This window comes from Leucoraja erinacea, chromosome 8 (assembly GCF_028641065.1).
Source record: "Leucoraja erinacea ecotype New England chromosome 8, Leri_hhj_1, whole genome shotgun sequence".
Classification (NCBI taxonomy): Eukaryota; Metazoa; Chordata; class Chondrichthyes; order Rajiformes; family Rajidae; genus Leucoraja; species Leucoraja erinaceus.
Genome location: NC_073384.1, coordinates 2187917 through 2214730, shown reverse-complemented (window position 1 = coordinate 2214730; position 26814 = coordinate 2187917). Strand labels below are relative to the sequence as shown.

The 26814-nt window shown below is 44.9% G+C and overlaps 1 protein-coding gene across 1 annotated transcript; it reads left to right on the top strand.

Moving 5' to 3' along the window:
• The first annotated feature begins 10972 nt into the window (after positions 1-10972).
• LOC129699246 (galectin-related protein-like) lies at positions 10973-26170 on the top strand. The gene is made up of 5 exons (XM_055638866.1): positions 10973-11097; positions 11701-11766; positions 12543-12631; positions 18729-18906; positions 24447-26170. Exons 1-5 carry the CDS (start codon positions 11065-11067, stop codon positions 24588-24590), a joined length of 510 nt encoding a protein of 169 aa, XP_055494841.1. The 5' UTR covers positions 10973-11064; the 3' UTR covers positions 24591-26170.
• The last annotated feature ends 644 nt before the right edge of the window (positions 26171-26814 follow it).

The following is a 26814-nucleotide window of genomic DNA, read 5'->3' as shown; positions in this document are numbered from 1 at the left end:
GTCTGAGAAACGCCAACAGCAGGCAAACACATGATTCTTTCATTTAGATCGCCACCTTTGTCTAGCAATGTTAATATTTTCATTCATATTGAGTCTAGTTCAGTTTAGTTTATTGTCACGTGTACTGAGGTGCAGTGAAAAGCTTTTGCTGCATGCTAACCAGTCAGCGGAAAGACAATATATGATTACAAGCGAGCCATCCATAGTGTACAGATACAGGATAAAGGGAATAATGTGAATATCGTTTAGTGCATAATGCAGTCCAGGGCATTGCGTTTCAGAGTCAGAAGGTCATGTTGTAACTTTGTTAAACTTTGGGTAGATGGCATTTGAAGTATTCTGTGCTGTTCTGGTCGCCTCAAAACCTTTCCCACCCCAGTCATTCCTTCTTCTCTCGTCCGGCAGAAGGTACAGAAGCTTGAAAGCGCGCACCACCAGACTCAGGAACAGCTTCTTCCCCTCTGCGATCAGGCTTGTGAACGGCCCTTCCATAAGCTAGGGTGCTGTCCGATTCACCTCTACCCCATTGTGGACATTGGACTTTGTCTGTGGAACTGATGCGCTACAATGCTGAGAACTATATCCTGCACTCTGTATCTTCCCCTTTGCTCCACCTATTGGACTGGAGTTTGACTTGATTGTACATAAATATAGTATTATCTGATTTGATTGGATAGCATGCAAAACAAAGCTGTTAATGTACCTCTGTGCACGTGGCAGTAATCAGCCACTAGAGAAGGGATGTGGAGGTGACGGAGAGGGTAAGACAAGGCTTGCAAGAAAGCTGCCCGGATTAGAGGGCATTAGTTATAAGGAGAGATTGGACACTTGGATTGTTTTCTCTGGAGGTTGAGGGGAGACCAGACAGAAATCTATATATTTATGAGCATGGATAGGATAGACAGTCACAACCTTTTCCCCCAGGGTTGAAATATCCCAGAGTGGTGAGTGCTTGCAACATGCTGCCAGGGGTGGTGGTGGAGGCAGTTACAATAGTGGCATTAAGGGGGTTTTAGATAGGCACATGGATATGCAAGGAATGGAGGGATGTGGATCACATTCAGGGAGAGGAAATTAGATTAATTTGGCATCAAGTTCAGCAGTGACATGGGCGGAAATCCCGGGGGGGGGGGTGTTTTGAGAGGTGGGGTACAATCCCCCCCCCATGTTATCTCTTCCCTGCTCTTCTCCCACAGTCAGGCAGTCAAACTGCTGCATCGAGGCGATTGAGGTTCTCGATGTTGAAGCCCCCGCCGGGCGATGTTACATCCCGTGGCCGGTTTTAAGCCGCTTGGGCGATGAAAGGTCCCGCGAACAGTCCAATTCAAGCCCCACGTTTGGGGCGGAATAAGCTGCTGTTGTTGCTGGAGCTGCAAAAAGTCGGTCACCAACCAGGGACCCGCGAGCTCCCGATGTTACCGTCTACAGGGCCCGCGGCCGAAGCCTCCGAAGTCGAGTTGCAGCCGCAACGCCACCACAGCCTTCGAAATTGTGAGTATCCGGCACTCTCTGTCTCAGAGGGTGGTGGAGGCCGGTTCTCTGAATACTTTCAAGAGAGAGCTAGATAGGGTTCTTAAAGATAGCGGAGTCAGGGGATATGGGGAGAAGGCAGGAACGGGTTACTGATTGGGGATGATCAGCCATGATCACATTGAATGGCGGTGCTGGCATGAAGGGCCGAATGGCCTACTCCTGCACCTGTTGTCTATTGAAGTCAGTCAGCTCCGTGATGGTAAGTCCACAGGGTCTGTGAAGGGAGTCCTCAAGATCGATTCCAGTTGGAGGCTGCCAGCTCCTCAATGTCAGGCCTCAGCTCAAATATATATCTATTTTAATTGGCCTTCTTTCAATAGACAATAGTTGCAGGAGTAGGCCATTCAGCCCTTCTTGCCAGCACCGCATCTCTCAAGTCTTCGCCAGGCCCCAGGATCGTTATAGTAAGATGTGTGTGTGTGTAAGGGGGGGGAGTGAGAGGAGATAAAATTGTTAGTCAACGAGCTATCAGGAAATTGTGTGTGTGCCCCCCATGTTTTAAATGGGATTTCTGCCCCCCATGGGTGGGGACATTGTGGGCTGAAGGGCCTGTTCCTGTTCTGCAGCCATCAGGTCCCCGCTTGTTCTGCTCATTTTAAACATACCTGAAGTTTACTAGAAAATGAGTAAAATCTAACATCTGTAAATTAAAAGTCATAGACATAGAAAATAGGTGCAGGAGGAGGCCATTCGGCCCTTCGAGCCTGCACCGCCATTCATTGTGATCATGGCTGATCGTCCCCTATCAATAACCCGTGCCTGCCTTCTCCCCATATCCCTTGACTCCACTAGCCCCAGAGCTCTATCTAACTCTCTCTTAAATTCATCCAGTGAATTGGCCTCCACTGCCCTCTGTGGCAGGGAATTCCACAAATTCACAGCTCTCTGGGTGAAAATGTTTTTTCTCAGCTCAGTCTTAAATGACCTCCCCTTTATTCTAAGTCCCGCTGGAGTATTAATAGAATTAACTTTGTACAGTCTAGAAGATCCACCACTCTGGGATGATCTAGTCCCAAACGTAGCAAGTTATTGGAGTTTTATTAGTGATCTGATCTCCTGTGTCGGCCGGCCAGCAGACAAGGCTTGGTTTAGTGTCAAGAGTGTTTTATTGTCATGTGTCCCAGATAGAACAATGGAATTCGCACTTGAGGCAGCACAACAGAATGTGTAAATATAGTACACTGTATACAATGAAAGAAAGGAGTTCAGTGTGTGTTCACAGCTGACAAGCAGCACCTCCATGACAGTGGGTCAGTATAGAAGTTGGGATGTAATGTTAAAATTGTACAAGGCATTGGTGAGGCCAATTCTGGAATTTTGGTCGGCTAACTATAGGAAAGATGTCAACAAAATAGAGAGAGTACAGAGGAGATTTAGTAGAATGTTGCCTGGGTTTCAGCACGTAAGTTTCAGAGAAAGGTAGGTCTTTATTCTCTGGAGCGCAGAAGGTTAAGGGGGGACTTGATAGAGATCTTTAAAATGATGAGAGGGATAGACAGAGTTGACGTGGATAAGCTTTTCCCTTTGCGAGTAGGGAAGATTCAAACAAGGGGACATGATTTGAGAATTAAGGGACAGAGGTTTAGAGGTAACATGAGGGGGAACTTCTTTACTCAGAGAGTGGTAGCTGTGTGGAATGAGCTTCCAGTGGAAGTGGTGGAGGCAGGTTTGTTTTTATCATTTAAAAATAAATTGGATAGGTATATGGACGGGAAAGGAATGGAGGGTTATGGTCTGAGTGCATGTAGATGGGACTAGGTGAGAGTAAGTGTTCGGCACGGACTAGAAGGGCCGAGATGTCCTGTTTCCGTGCTGTAATTGTTATGTGGTTATATGGTCACCCTAGAATCATAGTGTGGAAACAGGCCCCTCGGCCCAACTTGCCCACACCGGTCAACATATCCCAGCTACTCTAGACCAGTGCTTCTTAAACTATTTCACTGTCAGTCACCCTTGAGTCTTTATCACAAAATTTAAGATACAAGATACATTTAATTGTCATTTGGACCCCTTGAGGTCCAAACAAAATGCCGTTTCTGCAGCCATACATTACAAACACATAGACCCAAGACACAACATAATTTACATAAACATCCATCACATCGCTGTGATGGAAGGCCTAATAAACTTATCTCTCCACTGCACTCTTCCCCCCCCCCCCCCGATGTCAGAGTCAAAGTCAAAGCCCCCGGCTGGCGATGGCGATTGTCCCGCGGCCATTAAAGCCACGCCGGGTGGTGCGAGGTCGCACACCGGGTTCTTAATGTTAGAGCCCCCGGCGTGCGCTCGCATAGTCCCGCGGCCATTCCAAGCCGCGCGGGGCAGTGATGTTAGGCCCCGCTCCAGGAGCTCTTCAACCCCGCAACTCGGGCGGGGGAAGTCGCCGTTGCGAGAGCCCTGAAAAGCGGTCTCCCTCCAGGGAGCCGCGGGTTCCCGGTGCCGCCGTCCACAGACCTGTCGTTGGAGCCTCCGACTCACCGGTAGCAGCAGCAGCAGCAGCAGCAGCAGCAGCAGCGCTCCTCCACCGCTCCACCCGCTCCGGACTCGGCCAGCTCCGCGACGGCAACGGTGAGTCGTAGCACCAGAGTCCCCGGCTTCTTCCTGTTGGAGGCCGCTCCTCGTTGCGGCCCCAACGACAACGGAAACCCGACGAGAAAAGGTCGGGTCTCCAGTGCAGGGAGAGATTCACCCTCAACTAAATTTTCTTATGTTTTTTGGTAATTTGAGTCTCATTCTCCCTTGTGTATAATTTTAGATATAGTGTATTTTGTCACATGAACAAAAAACAGAAATGAACTCATTTCTTAAGTGTTTATTTTTAAACATCCTAAACATATGTAAAGAAAACTAGGAGTAAAGATAAAAGTTTAATTTCCACTGGAGTTGGAAAATCATTCTATGAGAATGATAAAAAACCATTCCAACATCTTAACACTGGGTTTCAGCCACATCGTACCCTTTTGGGCTCTGATTACTGCTGTTTTCTTGGAAAACTAGCTCATAGAAACATGGTCTTCCCTAAAAGGTTATATTACAGTAAATTTGAGAAATATCCCGCTACTTTGAAATTAGAAAACCATAGGTAGGGAGAAAAAAACATTAAATTTCCAGCTCCACTGCCATTAAAACCAATAAGAGTTTACTAACCATTTTAATGGCAATGCCTTTTTTAAGTGGGAGGGAATACATCAAAGTCCTTCACCCTGAGCACAGGATCGCCCCAGGGTTGCGTCCTCAGCCCCCTATTGTACTCCCTGTACACACATGACTGTGTGGCTAGGTTCAGCTCCAACTCAATAATCGAGTTTGCTGATGACACTGTGGTGGTGGGCCTGATCTCAGACAACGATGAGAAGGCCTACCGGGAGGGTGTGGCTGATCTGGCACTCTGGAGTCAGGACAACAGCCTCCTTTTGAACATCAAAAAAACTAAGGAGCTGATCGTGGACTTTAGGAGGGCACATCATCCGAGGACGTACACTCCATTGAGGATAAATGGGGATACTGTGGATAGGGTGAGTTGTTTTAAATACCTGGGAGTTCACATCTCTCAAGATATGACATGGACATCACACGCCTCAGCACTGGTGAGTAAGGCAAGGCAGCGCCTTTACCACCTCAGGCAATTGAGGAAATTCAGAGTGTCTCCGAGGATCCTCCAGTGCTTCTACTCAGCGGCTGTGGAAAGCATCTTGTCCGGGAACATTACCATCTGGTTTGGGAATTGCTCTGCCCAGGAAAAGAAGGCTCTGCAGAGAGTAGTGTGTTCGGCCGAACGCACTATGGGAACTTCACTCGCCCCCCTGCAGGAACTATACATCAGGAGGTGCAACTCCAGAGCAAATAAAATCATGGGAGACCCCTTCCACCCCTGCAACGGACTGTTCCAGCTGCTACGGTCAGGCAAACGCCTCCGTTGCCATGCAGTGAGAACGGAGAGGTTGAGAAGGAGTTTCTTCCCAGAGGCCATTCGGACTGTAAATTCCTATCTCACCAGGGACTAACTTTACTGAACCACTCTACTGCTTTTTTTTAAAATGCTGTTTTTTTTCCCCTTTTTCTTTCCGCCCACAATATTTAATATGTAAAATAATATGCGATTCTGTTCCATTCTGTTTGTAGTTTGTTTGTTTGTTTGTCTTTTTGCACAAAGTCCGCGAGCTTTGCCACTTTTCATTTCACTGCACATCTCGTATGTGTATGTGACGAATAGACTTGACTTGATTTGACAGTACAGAAAAAAGTATATAAATATCTGAATAAATTAAGTCATTCACCCCTCTAATTTCATTCACCCCAAAATAATGTAATTCACCCTTGGGTGAACCGATCAAAAGTTTAAGAAGCACTGCACTAGACCCACCTGCCTGTGTTTGGTCCATATTCCAGCAAACCTGTCCTATCCATGTACCCGTCTAAATGTTTCTTAAACATTGCGATAATCCCAGCCTCAACTCTGGCAGCTTGTTCCTTTTGTGCGAAAAAGTTACCCTTCAGATTCCTATTAAATATTTTCTCCTTCACCTTAAAGCTGTGTCCTCGGGTCCTCGACTCACCTACTCTGGGCAAAAGATTGTACATATTCTTGAGGGAAAATGTCGCCTTCCAGAGGGATGTGATTCAAAGAGTTTGTGGCCAGGGTGAGAGGGGTCAGAGATGATCTTACCCGCTCGCAGCCTCCTTACCAAGACGTTGAGTTTAGTTTATTGTCATGTTAAAAGCTTTTGTTGCAAGCTAGACACAAAATGCTGGAGTAACGCAACGGGACAGGCAGCATCTCTGGAGAGAAGGAATGGGTGATGTTTCGGGTCAACCTCTACTCTTATATTGTAGCAATTCCGGTAATCAATCGCACATTGGCTTGGTAAAAGAATATTAAACTTGGTCATTAATTTAGAAAATGTGTGTCCAGGGCAATGATCATATTTACAATCGATGATCCATGTATCAGGAACATAAAGCTTGACATGAATGCATACATTGAGGAGCCTATTTCCTATTTCCTTCTGTTCTTATAAATGTTTTCCAAAAACACACACTCAGTGCCACCAAGGTTGAAGTTAGTACTTGCAGCAATCCAGGTGTGTCTTGGTAAAGGTGTGCACACCTTCTTTGATCCACGGGCCCCTTTGCAATAAAATCTCAACATCCACTTACATACTTCCAACATCTGTAACTAATCGTTCAAGAAGGAACAGCAGATGCTGGAAAATCGAAGGTACACAAAAATGCTGGAGAAACTCAGCGGGTGCAGCAGCATCTATGGAGCCAAGGAAATAGGCAATGTTTCGGGCCAAAACCCTTCTTCAGACTGATAGGGGGTGGGGGGAGGCGGGGGGGGGAAGAAGAAAGGAACAAGGAGGAGGAGGAGCCCGAGGGCTGAGGTAGAAAGGGGAGGAGACAGCAAGGGATACAGAACTGTGAGAAATCAATGTTCATGCCACCATAACTAATTGCTGCATCCACACGTTGACTTGCAGTTTAAATCTGCAACAACAGCCAGACCCAACCGCACTGTAACATTCTAGTCGTCTCTCTTCATTTAAACCATTTCTGGTTTTCTGTTCTTCTTGCCAAAGTGGATGAGCTCACATTTCACATTCTGCACCATCTGCCAATGTTTTGACAACAGGCTTCACCTCTGACATCGTTCACCACAGCCCAATGACAAGCTCATATATTCATTAGGATAAGAACTGCTAATATATCCTATCATAGCTTGACGTTGCTGATAAGATAGGAAGGCATGCGGCCAATGGGACCAAAGCCAACCATTAGTAGACCCACACAGTAGTGAAGCCCGCTGCCATGGTGCTAATACTGGGCCTTGTCCAAGGACTATCTTAGCCATTCTGCTTCCATATAACCATATAACCATATAACAATTACAGCACGGAAACAGGCCATCTCGGCCCTACAAGTCCGTGCCGAACAACTTTTTTTCCCTTAGTCCCACCTGCCTGCACTCATACCATAACCCTCCATTCCCTTCTCATCCATATGCCTATCCAATTTATTTTTAAATGATACCAATGAACCTGCCTTCCACAGCCCTGCAATTGTAGTCCCTGCCCATTACTCAGCCAAATCCCATCTATATACTATTAAAACTCAGTGTGTGTGTGTGTGTGTGTGGGCGTGTATGTCATATTTTTGGCCTTTGATTCGTTAATCCGCCAAAACCACACGTTAAAACGCCGAGATTTTTACCATTTCGCTAGCGATTTAACTTTTACACTCGCTCATCCATTCCTCATTAAATTTGGTCATTTTTCAGTACACATTTTTAATAAAATCCTTCCCCTCCCCCCCTCCCCCCACACTCATTTTTTCACCTCCTGCTGGCCAGCGACCATAACGCTGCTGCCGCCCGGCTCTCCCTCCAAAAACGCCGACATTTTTCCCATTTCGCTAGTTTAGTTTATTTTTAAAATGAAAGCTTTATTTTAAAAATAAACTTTATTTGTAATGTAAAAAATATATAAAACCAAAACTTGGCTCGGGAAATGTGTAAGAAGGAACTGCACGTGCTGGTATAAACCGAAGATAGACACAAAAAGCTGGAGTAACTCAGCGGGACAGGCGGCATCTCTGGAGAAAATAGGCGATGTTTCGAGCCGAGACCCTTCTTCAGACTGAGAGTCAGGGGAAAGGGAAACAAGATATATAGACGGTGATATACAGAGATAGAGAATAACTGAATGAAAGATATGCAAAACAGTAACAATAACAAAGGAAACAGGCCTTTGTTAGCTGTGGGATAGGTGAAAACGAGCTACAGACAATGAGACTCAAAAAGACAACTTTGAAGCTAGTACGACAACTTGGGTGGGGGAGGGATGGAAAGAGGGGGATGCAAGGGCTACGTGGTGAGAGAAATCAATATTCATACCACTGGGCTGTAAGCTGCCCAAGCGAAATTTGAGATGCTGTTCTTCCAATTTGCATTTGGCCTCACTCTGACAATGGGAGGGACCCAGGACAGGAAGGTCTGTGTGGGAATGGGAAGGAGAATTAAAGTGTTTAGCAACCTGGAGATCAGGTTGGTTCAGGCAGGCTGAGATAAGGTGTTCAGCGAAACGATCGTCCAGTCTACATTTGGTCTCGCCGTTGGAAAGACTCCACATCTTGAACAACGAATACAGTAGATGAGGTTGGAGGAGGTGCAAGTGAAGACCTGCCTAACCTGTAAGGACTGTCGGGGTCCCTGGACAGAGTCGAGGGAGGAGATGTCAGGACAGGTGTTGCATCTCCTGCGGTTGCAGGGGAAGGTACCTGGGGACGGGGTGGTTTGGGCTCTTCATACTTTCTTAGTGTGTCTATACAGTGAATATGACCCTACACCTTGTTGTAAAACATGAAGCAGGTCACGCAGCATCTGTGGACGGCACGGACTGTCAAGTCAAGTCAAGTCAAGTCAAGTTTATTCGTCACATACACATATGAGATGTACAGTGAAATGAAAAGTGGCAAAGCTCGCAGACTTTCTGTAAAAAGACAAACAAACAAACAAACAAACTACAAACAGAATGGAACAGAATCACATGATCAGCCATGATCATATTGAATGGCGGTGCAGGCTCGAAGGGCTGAATGACCTACTCCTGCACCTATTTTTTATGTTTCTATGTTCTATGTTTCTATTCTTTTACATATTACATATTGTGGGAGGAAGGAAAAACAGTAGAATGGTTCAGTAAAGTTAGCCCCTGGTGAGGTAAGAGTTTACAGTCCGAATGGCCTCTGGGAAGAAACTCCTTCTCAACCTCTCCGTTCTCACAGCATGGCAACAGAGGTGTTTGCCTGACCGTAGCAGCTGGAACAGTCCGTTACAGGGGTGGAAGGGGTCTCCCATGATCTTGTTGGCTCTGGAGTTACACCTTCTGATGTATAGTTCCTGCAGGGGGTCGGGACCCATCTTCAGACTGGTTCGCAGTAGTGTTAGCACCTCCCTTTACATGCCACCCTTGCCACTCATGTGCCCCCCTGGGGTGATGTCCCTTCCCTTGTTTCAGGGGAGTTCCATTGGACTCTGCCCTCCAATATCCAGCAGCAGCAGGACCAGAAACTGTAATCCTCCCCCACATGAACCCTTTCAGATGGCCAACTCCCCAGTAAAGGACACAAGAGTGCTGGAGTATATGGATAGGTGCAATCCACTATGGGACCTGTCCAACAGGTTCATGTTCTCCACAGATGCTGCCTGACCCGCTGAGTTACTCCAGCACTCTGTGAAACGTCACCTATCCATGTTCTCCACAGATGCTGCCTGACCCGCTGAGTTACTCCAGCACTCTGTGAAACGTCACCTATCCATGTTCTCCACAGATGCTGCCCGACCCGCTGAGTTACTCCAGCACTCTGTGAAACGTCACCTATCCATGTTCTCCACAGATGCTTTTTTAAAAATTTCAAAATATACTTTATTTGAGAATTAAATATATCCAATACATGATCCTTACAAAACTCCATGCGACATTCTCGGAGGCCATACATACATACAATAGTTTCCCCAAATCACAATTTTACCCCACACTCTAGCCACTCATGTGGCCCACTGGGATGGAATCCCTTCCCTTATGCCTGACCCGCTGAGTTACTGCAGTACTCTATGTCCTTTAGTGTAAAGCAGCATGTGCAGTTGCTTGTTTGTGAACTCCCCGTTGTACCTGGGAGAGCAATGCCTCCTCCTCCCCCCCCCCCCCCCCCCCCCCCCCCCTCCCCTGGCCCTTTAGCACCAGTGGGATTCTCGGTTTACCCAACCCTGCACAGGCCAGGTCACTTTGTCACCTATTCCTACTCTCCAGAGATGAGCCGCTGGGTTACTGCAGCACTTTGTGTCTACCTTCACTTTGCACAGTTCCATAGAAACACAGAAACATAGAAAATAGGTGCAGGAGTAGAGGCCATTCAGCCCTTCGAGCCTGCACCGCCATTCAATATGATCATGGCTGATCATCCAACTCAGTATCCTGTACCTGCCTTCTCTCCATACCCCCTGATCCCTTTAGCCACAAGGGCCACATCTAATTCCCTCTTAAATATAGCCAATGAACTGGCCTCAACTAACTTCTGTGGCAGAGAATTCCACAGATTCACCACTCTGTGTGTGAAAAAATGTTTTCCTCATCTCGGTCCTAAAAGACTTCCCCCTTATCCTTAAACTGTGACCCCCTAGTTCTGGACTTCCCCAACATCGGGAACAATCTTCCTGCATCTAGCCTGTCCAACCTCTTAAGAATGTTGTAAGTTTCTATAAGATCCCCCCTCAATCTTCTGTGCTGGATGTAGTGCTGGAGTTGCCGGGGTTGGCCACCGTGTCCCCCGAGTGTGGGCTGTAAGGGGAGGCGGCATTGTAGTGTGGTGTTTGCGGCATTGCCAGCAGCTCCTGTGTCTAGGGCTGGGCTGGGCTGGGCTGGTGCAAGCGTCGGTGGGTGGGTGGCCGGCCGGACAGGCAGGCGGGGCAGACCGGTGCACCGTGGATCGGACCCGCCTTCTCCTGCAATCCCAGCCCACAGTCTCCGCGCAAAGATGGCGGGATCGGCAGCGAAGAGGGACCGCACGGTGAGTGCTTCGGCTCCCCGCACCTTGCAACCTCCAGCGCCGCAGCGTTCCCGGGCTGGAGCGGGCTGGGCCGGGCCGGGCCGGGGGTGTCCCTGGTATCCGAGCACGACAATGCAGGCGCTGATCCCGGGAGAGGTGAACCCCCTGAGCCCCGGGATCCGTCAGCCCAGCCCAGCCCAGCCCAGCCCGGGGAGCCGAGCACAGCCGAGCCGTGTGGAGGTCCCATGGCCAGCGCACTCCAGCTGATCGCATGGGGGCTGTTGCCGGTGCCGGCTTGTGCCGACTGACTCCGGCTCCCGCTTCCCCAGGCCCAGCCACTCCGGAGACACATGCGGCGGCTGATCCCCTCTCCTGATCAGTCTCCGCTTCCACTCCGGCCTCGCTGCATGCTGCAGCCGCTCTCCCAGCTGGGATTTCGCTCTCATTGCCTCAATTTGCGGGATCTCACTCCCTTGTTGCTCTGAGGCGAGGCGATTGCCACCGGTGAGATCCCACACACACTCTCCCTCTCCATGGTGTGTGTGTGTGTAATCTCAGCCAGCGACAACTACCTCCCGTGTCAAGCTATACTGTCCGATAGATAATCTTCCATTTACCTCTTAGATAGTGGACGGAGATCACCTGAACAACTCATTGACTTCTCCCGACTCTGAAGATGCACCACGATTGGTAAAAACAAACACAATTCTTTGACATTGAAATAACTTTGTAATGTTGTTTGTAAGATGAGCTTGGTTGTCAAGGAAGCTTTTGGTGTGCTGGCCTTTATAAATCAGAGCATTGAGTATAGAAGTTGGGATGTAACGTTAAAATTGTACAAGGCATTGGTGAGGCCAATTCTGGAGTATGGTGTACAATTTTGGTCGCCAAATTATAGGAAATATGTCAACAAAATAGAGAGAGTGCAGAGGAGATTTACTAGAATGTTGCCTGGGTTTCAGCAACTAAGTTACAGAGAAAGGTTGAACAAGTTAGGTCTTTATTCTTTGGAGCACAGAAGGTTAAGGGGGGGACTTGATAGAGGTATTTAAAATGATGAGATGGATAGACAGAGTTGACGTGGATAAGCTTTTTCCATTGAGAGTAGGGAAGATTCAAACAAGAGGACTTGAATTGAGAATTAAGGGACAGAAGTTTAGGGGAAACATGAGGGGGAACTTCTTTACTCGGAGAGTGGTAGCTGTGTGGAATGAGCTTCCAGTGGAAGTGGTGGAGGCAGGTTCGATTTTATAATTTAAAAATAAATTGGATAGGTATATGGACGGGAAAGGAATGGAGGGTTATGGTCTGAGTGCAGGTAGATGGGACTAGGTGAGAGTAAATGTCCGGCACGGACTAGAAGGGCTGAGATGTCCTGTTTCCGTGCTGTGTTATATGGTTATATGGTCATTGCTGCTTAGTGTTGGGCTGAGACTGACACGGACCAATTCCATCCTCTCTTTCAGACAGTTCCCTTTTGTGGTTCGGTGAAAGGAGGCATGAGACCGGGAAAGAAGATCATAGTGATGGGTATGGTGGATCCAAACCCAGCCAGGTACTGACCAACAAACACTTCTGTATTAGTCTCATAGAGTGATACAGCGTGGAAACAAGCCCTTCGGCCCAACTTGCCCACACCGCCCAACATGTCCCAGCTACACTAGTCCCACCTGCCTGCGCTTGGTCCATATCCCTCCAAAACTGTCCTTGCCATGTACTGTTTAACTGTTTCTTAAACGTTGGGATAGTCCCAGCCTCAACTACCTCCTCAAGCAGCTTGTTCCATACACCCACCACCCTGTGTGAAAAAGTTACCTCTCAGATTCCGATTAAATCTTTCCCCCTTCACCTTAAAACTGTCCTCTGGTCCTCGATTCGCCTACTCTGGGGATCTACCCGATCTATTCCTCTCATGATTTCATGACGGGTGGTGCAGCGGTAGAGTTGCTGCCTTACAGCGAATGCAGCGCCAGAGTCATGGATTCCATCCCGACTACGGGCGCTGTCTGTATGGAGTTTGTAGGTTCTCCCCGTGACCTGTGTGGGTTTTCTCTGAGATCTTTGGTTTCCTTCCACACTCCAAAGACCTTGCAGGTTTGTAGGTTAATTGGCTTGGTAAATGTAAAAATTGTCCCTCGTAGGTGTAGGATAGTGTTAATGTGCGGGATCGCTGGTCGGCACAGACTCGGTGGGACGAAGGGCCTGTATTTATAAACTAAATCACTAGATCACAACGCCACATCAATAAACACCTCATACAGGGAGAGCTAGTTCACTGGCTATTGATGTATGAATATTGATATCTCTAACTTCAAATAACCCATGTATCCCGTCTCTCCCCATCCCACCCCCACCCAATGTTGTTGTACTATCTTCAAAGTCAACTCATGGAGTTTAATGCAGATAAGTGTGAGGGATTGCATTTTGGGAAGTCAAACCAGGGCAGGATCTTCAGGGAGGTGTTGCAGAGCAGACGGATCTAGGCATGCAGGTAAATAGTTCCTTGACTATAGTGGCATCACCCCTACATAGGGTGGTCAAGAAGGATTTTGGTACATTGGTACATTGGCCTTCATCAGTCAGCATATTGTGTATAGGAGATAGACACAAAATGCTGGAGTAACTCAGCGGGACATTGTATATAGAAGTTGGGATGTTATCTTATAGTTGTACAAGATGTTGGTGAGGCCACATTTGGAGTATCGTGATAAGTTTTGATCACACTGCTAAAGGATGTTGAAACAAGGAACTGCAGGTGCTAATTAATACACAAAAGGACAAAAAGTATTGGGAGTAACTCAGTTGGTCAGGCAGCATCTCTGAGAACATGGACGGGTGACGTTTCGGGTCTGAAGACGGGTCTCGATCCAAAAGGTACTGATCCATGTTCTCCAGAGACACTAATGAGTTACTCCAGCACTTTGTGTCATTTTGTATCGAAAGGAAAGAGTGCAGGGACTTACAGGGATGTTGCCAGAAACTGAGGGCCTGAACTATAGGGAGAGGTTGGGCAGGCTAAGACTATATTCCTTGGAGCGTCGGAGGATGAGGTGATTTTATAGAAATGTATAAGGATATGAGGAGAGGGTGAATGCACAGAGTCTTTTCCCCAGACTAGGGGAATCAAGAACCTGAGGACATAGTTTTAAGTTAAGAGGGGAAAGATTTAATAGGTACCTGAGGGTGTTGGGTATATGGAATGAGGATGTAGTTGAGGTAGGAACTATAATAAAATTTTAAACATATTTGGACAGGTACGTGGATAGGAAAGGTTTAGAGGGATATGGGCCAAATGCGGACAGGTATATGGGGCAGGTGGGACTAGTGTAGACGGGGCATGTTGGTCGACATGGGCAAGTTGGGCCGAAGGGCCTGTTTCCGCGTTCTATGGCTTCTGTATTCACCAGTGCCAAATACAGAGAGATCTTAACAAACCTACTTAAGGTCAGAGTAAGAATGCACTAATTAAAAATATATAATGTATTTTTTCTTTGGAAATTAAACATTTTCAAATAATTCCTCAAAATAAGCAATTTCAAGCTGACATGAGAACGTGCATCATTTTGATCTGAAAAATGTTTCGTGCCTAACACTGGCTGTTACTGGGAAAGTGACAAAGCAGATTTCAGCACAACTCTCAAACAAGTACAAATTGTGCTCCTTCCATTTTCCATTGAATAAGGGCAAATTTGTTTAGGTCTATTGTTTGTTCTGAATGGAAGCCGTGCCAACAGTCTAGATTAAGTTTATGAAGTTGAAATGACTTAGTTCTGATCTTATGTATATAATAACCTCAAAATTATCTTTGGAAATGATTCTGCTTGTGCCGTGTTGTGTAACTGATCAAAAATGTAGAATTATATTGTAGGTGGGAAATGTTTGATCTTTAACGGCCCTGGGTTGGTCATTAGGTGAAATCCATGCACTGAGCTATGATTGAGATGTTGTCATTATGTTACTATTCACATTCATGTTTTGCTTCAGTTTGTTTATTTAGACACACTAAACCCTCATTGTTTGCTTTGATTTTCACGTAGGAAACAATGATCTACATTTTAAGTGTATTTCTTGTTGTGACATCCATCCATTGCCTCTCCTGTTCCTCATCTCTGCTTCTCCCATCAGCATTACAAACTCTCCATCTTTCACTTTCACCACAACCTGGACTTAATTGTTCCACCATTTCAAACCATCCCTGTTTTCTTTTTAAAGGCCCAAGTTCTTGAATTCCCTGTAAATCTTCTGCCTCCCAGTTATATAGATCAATTTAACTTTCAGTTTTATTCAAGCTTTTGTTAATTTGCCCTTAATAAACCCCTTACATGGCTTGATATCAACTTTTGCTTTTCTGCCAATTGTCTTCTGGTATTTAAACTAGTGACAGGCAAACAGTTATTGTTGATACAGCAATAAGAGAATGGCTGTTCACTGGCCATCAGATGGCTGGTTATCTGTAGTGGCGACCAAACTGGTCCTTTCAGGCACTGTCTCCAGCTGGTAGGTCAGCCAGCACATCAGCAAGGCCCAGCTACTCTCTGGTGGCCAGCTGAGGAGACAAGGACACACAACATACTGGAGTAACTCAGCAGGTCAGGCAGCTTCGCTGGAGTAGAAACAAGGAACTGCAGGTGCTGGTTTATACACATAAGGCCAAGTGCTGGAGACTGATCAGTCTGAGGAAGGGCCCGACCCAAAATGTTAACTAGAGTATTGTGTTCAATTTTTGGCGTCATGTTATAGGAAAGATGTTGTCAAGCAGGAAAGGGTGCGGAAAAGGCTATGGAGGATGTGCCAGGACTTGAGGGCCTGGGCTATAGGGAGGTTGAGCAGGCTGGGACTCTATTCCTTGGCTTGCAGGAGGATGAGGGGAAATCTGATAGTTGTACAAAATCATGAGAGGTATAGATCAGGTAGACGCACAGAGTCTCTTGCCCAGAGTAGGGGAATCTAGAACAAGAGGGTATAGGTTTAAGATAAGAGGGGAAAGATTTAATAGGAACCTGAGGGGTAATTTTTTCATACAAAGTCTGGTGGATGTATGCAACGAACTGCCAGAAGAGGTGGTTGAGGCAGGTACTATCACAATGTTTTAAGAAACATTTAGACAGGTACATGGATAGGATAGGCTTATGGACTAAACACAGGCAGATGGGACTAGTGTAAATGGAGCATGTTGGTCGGCGTGGGCAGGTTGGACCAAAGAGCCTGTTTCCACGCTTTATAACTATATGACTATATCCATGTTCTCCTGACCCGCTGAGTTACTCCAGCACTCTGTGAAACGTCACCTATCCACGTTCTCCACAGATGCTGCCTGACCCACTGAGTTACTCCAGCACTCTGTGAAACGTCACCTATCCATGTTCTCCACAGATGCTGCCTGACCCGCTGAGTTACTCCAGCACTCTGTGAAACGTCACCTATCCACGTTCTCCACAGATGCTGCCTGACCCGCTGAGTTACTGCAGCACTGTGCCAAGAATGGCATAGCTGGAATCCCGTCACATCTTGTCCCTCGCCTCCAGGCTATGATCCTAACAGGCCGTTTACATTGAGTACAATTACTCAGGACCTGCTCAGCTGTTTAAAAAGGTTAAAATCATTGCAGTGACAGTCTTTACGGCGTCTCAAGGTATTAGCCCTGGATAGTCACTGATTTGTTGACCATGGTTCAGAAGCTAATCTTACGCATTCCACGAGCTCCCCACGAGATATTCAAAGCCGCCGATTGATGAGTATTCCAGAAACAGTCGCTAGATTAATAGTTTCTTTATTGTCATAGTACAAACAGTAAAATCACTCTGAAAACGTCTTCTTGTATAAGTACATCGTCTTCCAGCATATATACGTTTCAATCATACTCATGATCATGGTCGAAAACTATATCTTCCCCATAGTCTTCACCGAACTAAACTAGAAACTATCTGGGAGTCCTAGCCACCAACACACCCCAGACTACGTATAAATCCCACCCACATAATTACAGGCAGATAAAATGAAAGGTTACTGGATAGAATTATAATATACTGAGTTAAGCAAAATGGCTACTACAAGTTTAAACGTCCAATACACTAAAAAATCCAGTCTCACTTAAAAAACAAATAAAACCTTCAAACGGGCTAAATAAAATCATGTTAAATGTTTTACCTTCTCCAGCTGCCCATTTCTTCCTTTCTAGACACTGCCCGGTTAATGGTGTCCGTTCAGTGGGAGCTGAGGAAATGCAGAGGTTTGATGTCATTAAGTTGTAGAGGATGCAAGAGAGATTCACCACCACCTTACCCGGGTCTGTGGACTTGTTACAGGGAAAGATTGGATAGGCTGGGACTGTTTTCTTGGAGCGTAGGAGACTGGGAGGGGGGGAATGATCTTATTATGATGTACAAGATCATGAGGGGCATGGATAAAGTGAACGCTCAGTCTTTTTCCCAGGGTAGAGGATTCTGAAACTAAAGGGTGGGCATAAGCTGGCAAAGGTGAAGCCCATTCTCGAGCGGCAGCATTTTGAAACAGTAATCCATGCCTTTATTACATCTAGGCTGGATTACTGTAACACACTCTATTTTGGAGTTGCACGATCTTCACTGGCTCGTCTCCAGTTGGTTCAGAATGCTGCTGCTCGTCTTTTAACTGGAACTGGAAAGAGGGAGCACATAACGCCAATTCTGGCCTCCCTCCATTGGCTCCCGGTGCACTTTCGAGTTCATTTTAAAATTCTTTTATTTGTTTTTAAATCTCTAAATGGGCTCGCCCCCGCCTTACCTCTCTGAACTGCTCCACCCATACGCTCCTGCCCGGTGCCTCAGGTCATCTGATCAGCTGCTCCTGGAGGTACCAAGGTCTAAGCGGAAGCTCAGAGGGGATAGAGCCTTCTCTGTTGCTGCTCCGGCACTCTGGAACACCCTGCCGTTGCACATCAGACAGGCCCTCACTGTCCATCTTCAAAACCAGTATTAAAACACATTTATATTCCTTGGCTTTTGACACCGCTTGAGAATTTGCTCCTGTTTTTAGTGCTTTTAATGTTTTTAATTTTATTGTTTTTACTCTTTCGTTTAATGTTTTTATTGTTATGTAAAAATTTCTTGTCCATGATTAGTCATGTACAGCACTTTGTTGCAACTGTGGTTGTTTTTAAAGTACTCTATAAATAAAGTTATTATTATTATTATAAGCTTTAGGTGAGAGGGGAGCGATTGAAGAGATTCAAGGATAACCTTTACACTTGGGGGGTAGTCCATATCTGGAATGATCTGTCAGAGGAAGCTAGAAGCAGATATAATTAAAACTATTACAAGACATTTGGACAGATACATGCTTAGGAAGAGTTTAGAAGGATATGGGTAAATCCAGACAAATTGATCTCGCCCAGTAAGCCAGTTGGCATGGACAAGGTGGGACAAAGGACCTCTTTATATGTTGAACTGATCCATGACTGGGTTTGCATGGCCAAAAGTAGGAGACATTTTGGGAGCAGAAAGCCATGGCACAGGTGCCACTCCTGATGGGTCTGGGTCTGATGGTATGAACATTTTTGCCAGCCACTCCATCACTAATCTGTTCAAATGATTTGCATGGTGACTTGATTTAGAGACTTTGATGGGTGAAGGAGCTTTTAATTTCTGATAGTTTTCTTGTTATCCCTGTTGAAGCTTTGAAATCAGTCTGTGCTGTGGAGACGGCGATGTGTCACCGGCTGACGTGGCCATCGAGCTGCAGGCAAGGTTCACTGACCAGCAGTTTGTCCGAAACGCTTTTGTATCTGGGCAGTGGGGAGAAGAAGAATCATCCACTCCCTACTTTCCTTTCATCCCAGACCAGCCGTTCAGGGTGAGTAGCAATATTATGTACCATCTACCTCTTTGGTCATCCTCGGACTATCCTTGACCGGACTTTGCTGGCTTTAACTTGCACCAAACATCCTTATCTTATTTTTTCCTCTCTCATTTATTATATTGTTCACAGTGTACTATGTTTACATATTCTGTTGTGCTGCAGCAAGTAATAATTTCATTGTTCTATCTGGGACATATGACAGTAAAACACTCTTGACTCTAGACGTATCTACAACCTGTAATGGCTGATTGTAATGTAATGTCTATCTGCTGACTAGATAGCATGCAACCAAAGCTTTTCACTGTGCCTCGGTACACGTGACAATAAACTAAACTGAACTATTAGCTCCAGAAGCAATACTGTGCACGACTCTGGCCTTTGTATCTTAGAATCTTTGTATTATTGGTAGTAGTATTGGTGTGTTATTGTCACGTATACTGAGACATTGAAAAACTTTGTATGGAATCTGGTTGAATCATACAATGAAGCCATACTCCAATACAACATACAAAGAGAACAATATCCCAATATAGCATTACAGCATTGTAGGGTAACAGTTAAAGAACAAAGTCGAAGGTCTGTAGTGAGGTAGGTTGGAAGATCAGGACTACACCCCCAGCTCATGATAGGACCGTTCAGTAGTCTGACAGCAGCGGGGAAGAAGCTGTTTCTGAATCTGGTGGTATGTGCCTTCAAGCTTTTTACCTTCTGCTCAACGGGATGCAAGGATAATGTTGAGCCTTCCGGAGGCTTTGCATTTCACTCCTGATCCTACAACCCTTTTGTCTCCTTTTTTAAAAATCTCTCGCCATTGTCCATCCATCTGCCAATCAAACCCTTCCCTGCTCAATTGTATCTACCTATCACTCGGCAGGATTTATCCTGTCCCACCTCACATCCAGCTTTCTCACTCCCCAGTCTCCACAATCAGTGTGAAGAAAGGTCCTGTGCTGGGGTAACTCAGCGGGTCAGGCAGCATCTGTGGAGAACATGGATAGGTGACGTTTCACAGAGTGCTGGAGTAACTCAGTGGGTCAGACAGCATCTGTGGAGAACATGGATAGGTGATGTTTCAGAGTGCTGGAGTAACTCAGCGGGTCAGGCAGCATCTGTGGAGAACATGGATAGGTGAAGTTTCACAGAGTGCTGGGAGTTATAGATAGATAGATAGCCTTTGGGAAGTAACTCAGCGGGTCAGGCAGCATCTGTGGAGAACATGGATAGGTGACGTTTCACAGAGTGCTGGAGTAACTCAGCGGGTCAGGCAACATCTGTGGAAAACATGGATAGGTGATGTTTCGGATGGGGACCATTAACCTGTCCATGTTCTCCATGGATGTTGCCTGACCCGCTGAGTTACACCAGCACTTTGTGTCCTTTGTAGGCCTGCATCTGCAGTTCCTTGTTTCCACTGGGGTTAACATATCTGATCCCTAATCTTTTGTCAAGCCCAAGAAAAACTAGAAATCAAATACGTTTGAAATTACAGAGAAGGGAGTGTGGTGGAGAGAGTCAGGGAATATCTGTGATCATGTGGAGACGAATAATCTGTTCATACAGGTGGAGTCATGCAGGCAAGGTGAGGGTGCTGAAGGCTGACTAGTCACAGCTGATTTGTCTGAATTTAAATCGTAGGGGATAAATGATAATGAAGGAGAAAGATAAACATATTGGAATAGTGGGATGCAGACTGGAAATGCAGGCACCACAATGCTGCAAATGTGAAATACAAGCTGAGGATGCTGGAAATATTCAGCAGGTAGAACTGAACCAACTGTGCAACAGTCAGGCCCTTTGACCCACAATGTCTGTGCCAAGACCATCTCTTCTCTACCTGCATATCAAGTATATCCCTCCATTCCCTTCATAGACATGTGCCTAACCAAAAGCCTCTTAAATGCCACTTTCATATCTGCCTCACGCACCAACCCTGACAGTGCGTTCCAGGCACCCAACACCCTGTGTAAAAACAAGGTTGGTCTGCACATCTCCTTTAAACTTTGTCTCTCACTTTAAAACTATGCCCTCCAGTATTTGATTTTTTTCATCCTAGATTCTTTTTTCTATGGATATACGGAAACTTAATTATTAATTTTATGTAAAGCATTTTGTTTTCAACGCGTTGATTTAAAATGTGCTATATAAATAAAACTTACTTACTTACTTACTAACTACCCTATTTACATCCATCTAAGCCTTTCACAATTTTATATCTTTCTATCAGGTCTCCTGCAACCTCCGGCATTCCAGAGAAAACAATCTAAGTCTGCCCAATCTCTCCCTGTAGCTAATACCCCTAAACCCATTCATCCTTCCTGTAATGGGGTGACTAGAACTGCATGCAGTAATCCAAATGCAGTTTAACCAAAGATTTAAAAGGCTGTATCGTGACTTCCTGAATCTTATATTCGAGGCCCTGACCTATGAAAGGAAGAATATTGTTGTCTCCTAGGACGCGTACGGTTGTCTTCTTTACCACTCTGCCCACTTGTGTTGCCACTTTCAGGGAGTTATGGACTTGGACCCCAAGATCCCCCTGTACATCAATGCTGTTCAGGATCATGCCTTTAATTGTATATCTTCCCTTTACATTTGACCTCACACTTGATCAGATTAAATATAGAAAATAGGTGCAGGAGTAGGCCATTCGGCACTTCGAGCCAGCACCACTATTCAATATGATCATGAATGGGCTCGCCCCGCCTTACCTCTCTGAGCTGCTCCACCCATACGCTCCTGCCCGGTCCCTCAGGTCAGCTGGTCAGCTGCTCCTGGAGGTACCGAGGTCTAATCGGAAGCTCAGAGGGGATAGAGCCTTCTCTGTTGCTGCTCCAGCACTCTGGAACACCCTGCTGTTGCACATCAGACAGGCCCCTTCACTGTCCATCTTCAAATCCAGTGTTAAAACACATTTGTACTCCCTGGCTTTTGACCATGCCTGAGACTTTGCTTCTGTTTTTATTGTTTTTAATGTTTCTTTATTTTACATATCTTTTCCTACTTTTTCTTTTGATTGTTATTATTGGTGTGTATTAACTTTTTTGTCAATGATTAGTGATGTACAGCACTTTGTTGCAACTATGATTGTTTTTAAAGTGCTCTATAAATAAAATTATTATTTTTATTATTATGGCTGATCATCTAAGATCAGTACCCCGTTCATGCTTTTTCCCCATATCCCTTGATTCCGTTAACCCTAAGAGCCAAATCTAACTCTCTTGAAAACTCCAGCCCATTTCTGTAGCAGGCAGCATTTGTGGAGAGGGAAACAGAGTTAATGTTTCACGTACAAAGATCTTTTTCCTCGGACTGATACAAACCTCTTTACCTGCAATTGTTGAATCCAATAACAAGTCCTGAGAATTGCATGTGCTTGCGAAGATGAGATTCAGTTGCTTGAGATTGCTTTGGGCTTCATTTATTCAGTGTAAGAGGCAAAGGCAGTCCGAGTGCGAATGGAACTGACAATTACATTGATAGACAAGTGGAAACTGGAGGTTACTCTTGTTGAATGATTTCCAGCATGATGACTGCAATGTTTGCCCTGTATGTGATGCCGAGTGCTTACATTGGAAGATTTCTGTCAAATACCACAGAAATCACTTTGGCTCTCTGTGTGAATGTGAGTTCAGGATTTCACATCCACGTTACTGAGTGATTTGTAACTGCCATCAGCTATGAGTCACCAGGCAGTCACTCACCTGAGAACGTGGTGGCTCAGGTCGTGCTGTAGCCGCAGCCACAGAGATCAACGCTGACATTCTGCTGCTGCGTCACTGACTCGTTTTTGGGCAAGACCGTTAAACGTGGCCTTGTCCACACGTCTGTGGAGAGAAAAGGTCTCATGGAGTTATCACATTGCCTTTTGGAAGAGTGTGATAGAAACATAGAAAATAGGTGCAGGAGTAGGCCATTCGGCCCTTCGAGCCTGCACTGCCATTCAATATGATCATGGCTGATCATCCAACTCAGTATCCTGTACCTGCCTTCTTTCCATACCCCCTGATCCCCTTAGCCACGGGCCACATCTAACTCCCTCTTAAATATAGCCAATGAACTGGCCTCAACTACTTTCTGTGGCAGAGAATTCCACAGATTCACCACTCTCTGTGTGAAAAATGTTTTTCTCATCTCGGTCCTTAAAGACTTCCCCCTTATCCTTAAACTGTGACCCCTTGTTCTGGACTTCCCCAACATCGGGAACAATCTTCCTGCAATCTTCCTAGCCTGTCCAACCCCTTAAGAATGTTGTAAGATTCTATAAGATCCCCCCTCAATCTTCTTTGCCAGCTGCTACTGATGACTGTAAACTACTGAACATGGAGCCCGTACAGGATTATGTTGGAACAGGGCAGTCCAGCGATAACAAAGATATGGATCATGTCAGGTAGTTACTGGATCCAGTGTTGATCTAACCCACATGACACAAAAAGCATGTGTCAACTAGCGTTGAAAAATGGAGCGACTTTATAGACTGGTTGTCACCACTGTACGCTGTGATTCACTAGCTTTCTTCCCCCGCACCCCTCTCCACCGCCACAGCCAGGCTGAAGATGGGTCCCAACCCAAAAACATTGCCTATCAATGTTCTCCAGAGGCACTGGCTGACTCGTTGAGTTACTCCAGCATCTTTTTGTTTGTAAACCAGCATCTGCAGTTCCTTGTTTCTATGTTGACAGACAGTTCATTATTGCCTGAAGTCAGTTGGTTGAGGCTACCTAATGCATTGCTTGCGAGTATTGGATCCCAGACAGGTTTCGACAAGGGGTAGGTCTGTGGCTGGTGCTATCTCCAAGCAGCGATCTGTGCTGGGTTATTGTAAAAACATGTCTTTGTTGGATTTTTGGCAACTAAATATATTCTGGCATATTGTACATGCAGTTTGATCATAGATCCGTTGTGATCTCATTGAATAGCAGGCAGAACAAACTAGGGAATTGAACTCCCAGTGTGAATATCTTCTCAGATGGACTGACATCATTCAGAAATTTCTTGTGGGGATTTGGGATGGCCAACATATACTGACAAACTGGTGACACCTGGAACAACAGACGGTCTTGTAGCACCAATGCCTTTGCGTTTTTGCAATAAGATTGAGTTTAATTTATTGATTTTTGTTTATTGTTATCTTTAAGTACTGTTTTGACAGGTCTGTTATACAACTGCAAGTAAGAATTTAATTGCCAAAAAAGTGCAATAGTAACTCAGTAGGTCTGGCAGCATGTCTGGAGAACATGGATCGGTGATATTTCCGGTGGGGACCCTTCTTCAGACTGTAGAAGGATCCTGACACAAAATACCATTTATCCATGTTTTCCAGAGATGCTGCTGGTCTGCTGTGTTACTTTTTGTAAATCAGCATCTGCAGTTCGTTGTATCCAGAATTTCATTATTCGATTTTCGGTACACGTGACAATCCTTAGAGAGAGATTTAAGATTTTATGTGTTTAATATCCTAGGTAAATGTATCATGTTGAATTGATTTGATAATGACGACGTATTAAATGCTTTTTATTCATTTTCACCATCTGCAGCTTGAGATACACTGCGAATACCAGAGGTTCCGAATTTTGGTGGACAAACATCAGCTTTTCGATTTTCATCATCGTGTGCAAAACTTTTCAGCAATTAATGAAATAAAAATTATTGGCGATTTGCAACTGACCAAACTTGGTTAAAGGTTACCGGGATAGTCAGGAGGGAACATGAACTTTCTGCTCTTAGGTCCAAGACTTGTCATCGTGCATGGGAGGCAGAGCCAGTAGGTCGAAGCTGTCTCAGTGTCGGTCGCCGTTGTCTGTTGTTGTGAAAAGGAGAATCAAATTGTTGTTTGCCACTGGCATTTAATTGGTGCAAGGATTTTAGGGAGCAATTGGGGAAACGTCGGCAGCAGGAAATAAAATCCAGTTAATAACAGTTCAGAATTGCACGGAGGATACATTCTAGTTCCGACTTCACATGTCTAGGACATTACTTCAAATACACGGGAGGGGGAGGGAGGGGGGAGCAGGGCAGCGAACACGGTATTTTGGTGTTCTTTACACCTTGCACTTCGTTGTATGTTTCCGCACTGAAATGACAGCACAAATAATTAACAAATATATATTTTAAAAAAGAACAGTCAGGGTATTGTTTAGATTGTAAATTAAATGCTTTGTGAGTTGTAACATGGATGGTGTATTTTGTGCTCGGTAATACCATGTATTTATAACTATTTTGCCTTTTAGTCGTAATAAACTATTAACCATAGGGGATATTAACCAATGAATGTACCAGATGTGTAGAATGTTTCTGCAAATGAGAAGTATATTTCTAGAAACTCCAAGGTTATTAATAATTTTATAGATTACAAGCAATAAATGAAAGTAATGAACAAAAAAAAACTTACAAATACTTATTGCTATTCATAGAATTCTTATCTTTCTAGAAATATATTTTAATTGATGCTTCAATATGCTTTGGATTTATTCTGTTAAATTAAACTAATCAGAATTGTACTGTAACAAAAGTAATATTTCATTTAAGTAAAATTGTCTGTAATTAAGAGAATGTAAGAGAACACTGAAAAGAAGACAAGAGTATTGTGTATTTTACATGTTTTCATTGATACCACCGAGGGGTTGGCTAAACTGAGTTTCTTATCAGCTGCTATTATTTAGTAATAATTTAGGAACTTGTAGATCTAATAGGAGAGATCAGTGGGAATATTTTAAATCAGGATACTGATTACAGTAATTGTGGAACAAGATGGCACATTAATATCATCAAAGTTGCTTTACAGATTTATATGTTCAGTCTTTAGAAAAAGTATTTTGGCATTTTTTTCATATTGTCCTGCTTTTTGAAAAATTACATCTTTCCCAAATTCTACTGTATAATTGTACGTTTGTATATTTGGTTAGTGTGCATCAGCACATGTTGAATTCAGGAAGACACTGATGAAATGTATTGTTAGAAATATCAAATATTATGAAAACTGGCCGAAAATCATCTCATCCCGATCATTTGACCACATTTACATGACAACGGAGTATAAGATCATTGTGGCATTGTCCAGTGCCTCGTTGATTTGTTCTACTTCTCTACACTACAAAGTTAGTTGGGTGCTTTAAAAGTTATTTCAGTTGTAGGAGACATGGCTCACTATAATCTATCAGAGATGTCTATTGAAATGTAATACTGTTATGAATATTTTGTCCTTAATTTTGTTAAGATCCATTGATTGCATAATTACAAATAAATCTTTGTAATTTCCTCATATTTTCTCTTTTATCCTTCCTATTTGCGGCCAGGTGGCGAGGGCTGGGAATGGTGGCATTGTTTACTGTCTGTCTGCAAACTCAGGCTGAGTGATGAGACAATGGGTCTTTGACAAACACTTCACATTCTAACGGCTTTATTCAGAATAGAAGCTGGCAGAAGTGCAAGGTTGTTGCCAGTACTCGAGGGCTTGAGCTCTAGGGAGAGCTTGGGCAGGCTGGGACTTTATTCCATGGGGCGCAGCAGGATGAGGGGGTAATCCCCACATTTAAATATAACATCTCCAAGTTTGTGGATGACACAAACAGTGTGAGCTGTGAGGAGGATGTTATGAGGCTGCAGGGTGATTTGGATAGGTTGAGGGAATGGGCAGATGCATGGTAGATGCAGTATAATATGGATACGTGAAGTTTTCCTCTTTGGTGGCAAGAACAAGAAGGCAGATTATTACCCATTTCTCACAATTTATGCATCTTCTCTCCTCATCTCCCAGCCTTTTACCCCCCCCCCCCCCCCCCCCATATAATCACTCCAGAAGGGTCCCAAACCAAAATATCACCTATCCATATCCTCCAGGGTGGCTGACTGATCTGCTGAGTCACTCCAACACTTGGGTGCTTTTTTGCTCTAGATTCCAGTATC

Excerpts from the sequence above, each read along its gene's own strand:
- LOC129699246 (XM_055638866.1), top strand. The coding sequence starts at position 11,065 with ATGGCGGGATCGGCAGCGAAGAGGGACCGCACG. Across the intron at positions 11,098-11,700 it reads CAGCGAAGAGGGACCGCACG|ATAGTGGACGGAGATCACCT; the intron begins GTGAGTGCTTCG and ends TTTACCTCTTAG. Across the intron at positions 11,767-12,542 it reads CTGAAGATGCACCACGATTG|ACAGTTCCCTTTTGTGGTTC; the intron begins GTAAAAACAAAC and ends CCTCTCTTTCAG.